The sequence below is a fragment of the Triticum dicoccoides genome, chromosome 2B (assembly GCF_002162155.2).
Source record: "Triticum dicoccoides isolate Atlit2015 ecotype Zavitan chromosome 2B, WEW_v2.0, whole genome shotgun sequence".
In the NCBI taxonomy this organism is placed as follows: domain Eukaryota; kingdom Viridiplantae; phylum Streptophyta; class Magnoliopsida; order Poales; family Poaceae; genus Triticum; species Triticum dicoccoides.
Window position 1 is genome coordinate 5,207,122 of NC_041383.1, and position 4,283 is coordinate 5,211,404.

Below are 4,283 nucleotides of genomic sequence, written 5' to 3' on the forward strand. Positions count from 1 at the left end.
TCATTTCATATGTTCATATGTACATACACATTTCATATGTTCACATGTCACTGCATATACTCACTTCATATGTTCATACTCATTTCATATGTTCATGCATAAACAAAGTTGTACTGGTTCATAGGTTCATACTCATTTCATTTTGCGGGGACAGAGGTAACCTCATGGGTTCCTCTTTAATTAATGGGATATAATTAGGTCTATAAACTTCAGCTGTCCCTACGGCTAACAGCTCTAAAAGACGAATCTTTTTGATTTGTGCTTCCAGTTCCATTATTTCTAGATCCTGCTTAGCTTGCAGTCTTAAGTGTATCCTGGATGATGAAGGCCACTGCAAGGATGCCAAGCTGAGTGAACACGCAAATAAATGTATATACAAAAGGAATAACCACATGGAAAGCCTAAATCATCAAAGGTGTAGATCGCAAAAGGAGTGCAACATCACACAAGAGCACTACCAAATCTATATTCAAATTTTTAGCCTAAAATTCATATGCCATCTAAGAAAATTTCAGATATAAAAAGTTAGTTTACACATTCATAGTATGAGAAGATCTTCTTTTTTTCCTATGAAAAGATATTGGGCGTACCACTAATATTTACGGAATAGTTTATCCTTCTTTGGCGGGAAGAAGAGTTTATGCTTTATGTATCACCTAATACATGTTATCTTTTAAAATAAAATTTATTTGCAATGCAAAGATCATTGTACAGTAATGTCTAGACGCAAATTTTCAGATTTTCTTATGATTTATTAATGGTGCTATCATGCATTATTGGTAGCGAGGTAGCATCAGCCTTGTGGCACTAGAACTTCTCCCGGCCACAAATAAATACAGAGTGCATATATGCTTATATACCTCTCCGCCGTCGAGATGATCTGACAGTGCCTTCCAGATTGTTTTTGGCAACATTTCTGTAAGACAATGAATAAGAAAGATGTTGCCTCAGTGCAAGTGACTGGGAATAAAACTAATGTGGTATGCGAAATGAGCTACACTACTAACATTTCAGCCAAGTTCCCCACAAGAACAAGAGAGAGAATCTCCGGCGGCACCGTGCCGGTCAGCATATTCCCGTTCAGCCGCCTGCAAGGAAGAAACAAAACTTGTCATTTTTGTACTTAGAAGATTGCTCCTTGTCTGTATTGGTGGTTTAACATACAATGATGCAGTGCACGCTAATTATCATTTCTTCATCTTTGTGTAATACTTGTAATGTGACCAGAAGTCATACAGATAACGCAGCGTCCGGATGGCCCCGAGCGAGGCTGGTATGGCTCCAGTGAGAAGGTTGTCATAGAGATGAAGAGTGATCAGGCTTGTCAGGTTGCCCAAGGTCGCTGGTATCGATCCGGTGATGTTATTTGCGTACAGCTCACTACATGCAAAGACGAGGAGGTCAATCCGTGGTGTAGTGTAAATGCAGCAGCAATGTCTCTGCTTGGCAGCAAGGTTGCAGTTCTTCTTACAGATACTGAAGGTGCTTAAGACCTCCCAGCTCAGGAATCAGGGGGCCTGAGATGCCTGCCTTGCCCAAATCCCTGCGCGCACGCACACAACGAAACAAATAGCCATAGGCATGTCTATAGATATATCCTTTAAACAAGGAGACCGGGGAAAAGAGAAAGAGAAGTGAACTTACACACGGACAACGGAGCCGTCGCTCGAGCAGAAGACATGAAACCAGGTGCAGGGATCGGGAAGGGTTGGATCCCAGCTCTGCAGCACGTTGCTAGGGTCCTCCCACGCCTGCCTTTGCGCGTAGAGGATATCGCCTTCAGATCTCTTACAAACTAGCGTAAGTATTCTTGGAAACTAGAGTTGCAAATATATGACCATGGGCATGTACCTACTTACCTTGTACGTTGCAGCTTGCAAGAGTTGCAAGAGCAAGGAGGCTTGTGAGGAGAGCTACTGCAAAGTGAGTCGCCATTGCGCTTGGAGCCTGAGATGTGTTATTTTGGGTTGGTGGTACTGGTGGAGCGATGGAAGGCTTTTTATACGCACTTGTGCAGAAGGAAGTTTCCCTCCTCTACTGAACAAGATGCCAACACACATACGTACGCACGTACGCACACAAACGTATGGTTATATGTCTTTCTGACGTAAAGGGCATACGCTCTACTAATCATTAAGATAAGAAAATACAAAAACGTATGGTTAGATGTTCTTCTGACGTAATGAAGGGCATACGCTCTACTACTAATCATTAAGATAAGAAAATAGAAAGAATTAACATACTATGTTATTTTAGTCTTGCAGAGAGTCATTGCCAACCATGTGCAATTATTTAGTTGCCGGCCATGCATCCAGGGCGGCTGGTGAAGAAGTGGCAAATGGAGGGACGGGGTGTTTCTGCTCACAAGCACACATGAGCTCTTTATCTGGGCGGGTGATGCTATTTATTAGCTGCGACAGAGACACGAGCGCTAGAAAAGAAAGGAAAGGACGAAATACATCTGAGCTATGGGCCAAGACGAAGACGGAGGACACGCGGTGGTAGACGGCAGCAGTGAGAACACGGAAACACAGATAGCAGAGGAGGGAGAAAGAGCTTGCCTACGTGGTCAAAGAAGTCAACAGGGAAGATAAACACCAAAGTTGTAGGGTGGACTAAGGGCATGAGCAATGGAAGCACCTTGAGCAGTAGTATTACGATAAAGTACCTTAAAACACCCAATGCAATAGCTGCCTCACTATGGTCCACGGTTTCTCTCTCTTCCCGTTTCTTTTCATCGCATGGATTGAAAGCATGCCTAGTCCATACCAGTGCATGCTTAACTTTCTTTGCTTTTCTCCCCCCATCTCGCCTTTTTGCTTCTTTGGTCAGGGAGGAGCCGGCCTCCTCTGTAGGCATCCGTGTTAATCTTCAGGCAGCACGTCGAGCTGTTTTGGACCACACGAGCCTAGGTGGATAGCTGGAGCAGCTGTCCAACGTGGCGCGTTGGCCTTGCCCTAAGAGTTGCATGCTGAGATAAAACCCTCCCCCCTTTTTGATGTTGCGGATTTTTTTTAAGCAGTTAGTTTGCAATTCGTGTTGGAGAACGTAGCAGAAATTCAAAATTTTCCTACGAGTCACCAAGATCTATCTATGGAGAAACTAGCAACGAGAGAGAGGGGAGTGCATCTACATACTTTTGTAGATCGCTAAGCGGAAGCGTTCAAGAGAACGGGGTTGAAGGATTCGTACTCATCGTGATCCAAATCACCGGAGATCCTAGTGCCGAACGGACGGCACCTCCGCATTCAACACACGTACAGCCCGGGGACGTCTCCTCCTTCTTGATCCAGCAAGGGGAGAGGAGAAGTTGAGGGAGAGCTCCGGCAGCACGACGGCGTGGTGGTGGAGCTTGCAGTTCTCCGGCAGGGCTTCGCCAAGCACTACGGAGGAGGAGGAGGTGTTGGGGAGGGAGAGGGCTGCGCCAGGGGCAAGGGTGAAGCTCCCATGCGCCTCCCCACTATATATAGGGGTGGAGGGGGCTGGTTTCTTGCCCTCCAAGTCCATTGGGGCGTTGGAAAAGGTGGGAGGAAAGAAATCCCATCATTTCCTTCCCCACCGATTGTTATCCCCCCTTTTTAGGGATCTTGATCTTATCCCTTCGGGATATGATCTTATTCCTTCTAAGGGGGGATCTTGGTGCGCCTTGACCAAGGGTGTGGGGCCTTGCCCCACTACCCACGTTCATGTGGGTCCCCCATGCTGGTGGGCCCCACTCCGAAACCTTCTAGAACCTTTCCGGTACAATACCGAAAAATCCCGAACATTTTCCGGTGGCCAAAATAGGACTTCCCATATATAAATCTTTACCTCCGGACCATTCCGGAACTCCTCGTACGTCCGGGATCTCATCCGGGACTCCAAACAACATTCAGTAACTGCACACCAATTCCCATAACAACTCTAGCGTCACCGAACCTTAAGTGTGTAGACCCTACGGGTTCGGGAATCATGCAGACATGACCGAGACAGCTCTCTGGCCAATAACCAACAGCGGGATCTAGATACCCATGTTGGCTCCCACATGTTCCACGATGATCTCATCGGATGAACCACGATATCAAAGATTTAAGCAATCCCATATACAATTCCCTTTGTCTAGCGGTATTGTACTTGCCCGAGATTTGATCGTCGGTATGCCGATACCTTGTTCAATCTCGTTACCGGCAAGTCTCTTTACTCATTCCGTAACACATCATCCCGTGATAAACCCCTTGGTCACATTGTGCACATTATGATGATGTCCTACCGAGTGGGCCCAGAGATACCTTTCCGTCAACCGG

At 46.1% G+C, this 4,283-nt stretch overlaps 1 protein-coding gene across 1 annotated transcript; it reads right to left on the minus strand.

The window, feature by feature from the left end:
- Positions 1–279: 279 nt before the first annotated feature.
- LOC119361688 (leucine-rich repeat protein 1-like) lies at positions 280–1,935 on the minus strand. The gene is made up of 7 exons (XM_037626820.1): positions 1,860–1,935; positions 1,645–1,777; positions 1,472–1,543; positions 1,213–1,380; positions 1,008–1,088; positions 861–916; positions 280–331 (listed from the first exon to the last, which is right to left on the minus strand). Exons 1-7 carry the CDS (start codon positions 1,933–1,935, stop codon positions 291–293), a joined length of 627 nt encoding a protein of 208 aa, XP_037482717.1. The 3' UTR covers positions 280–290.
- Positions 1,936–4,283: the final 2,348 nt, after the last annotated feature.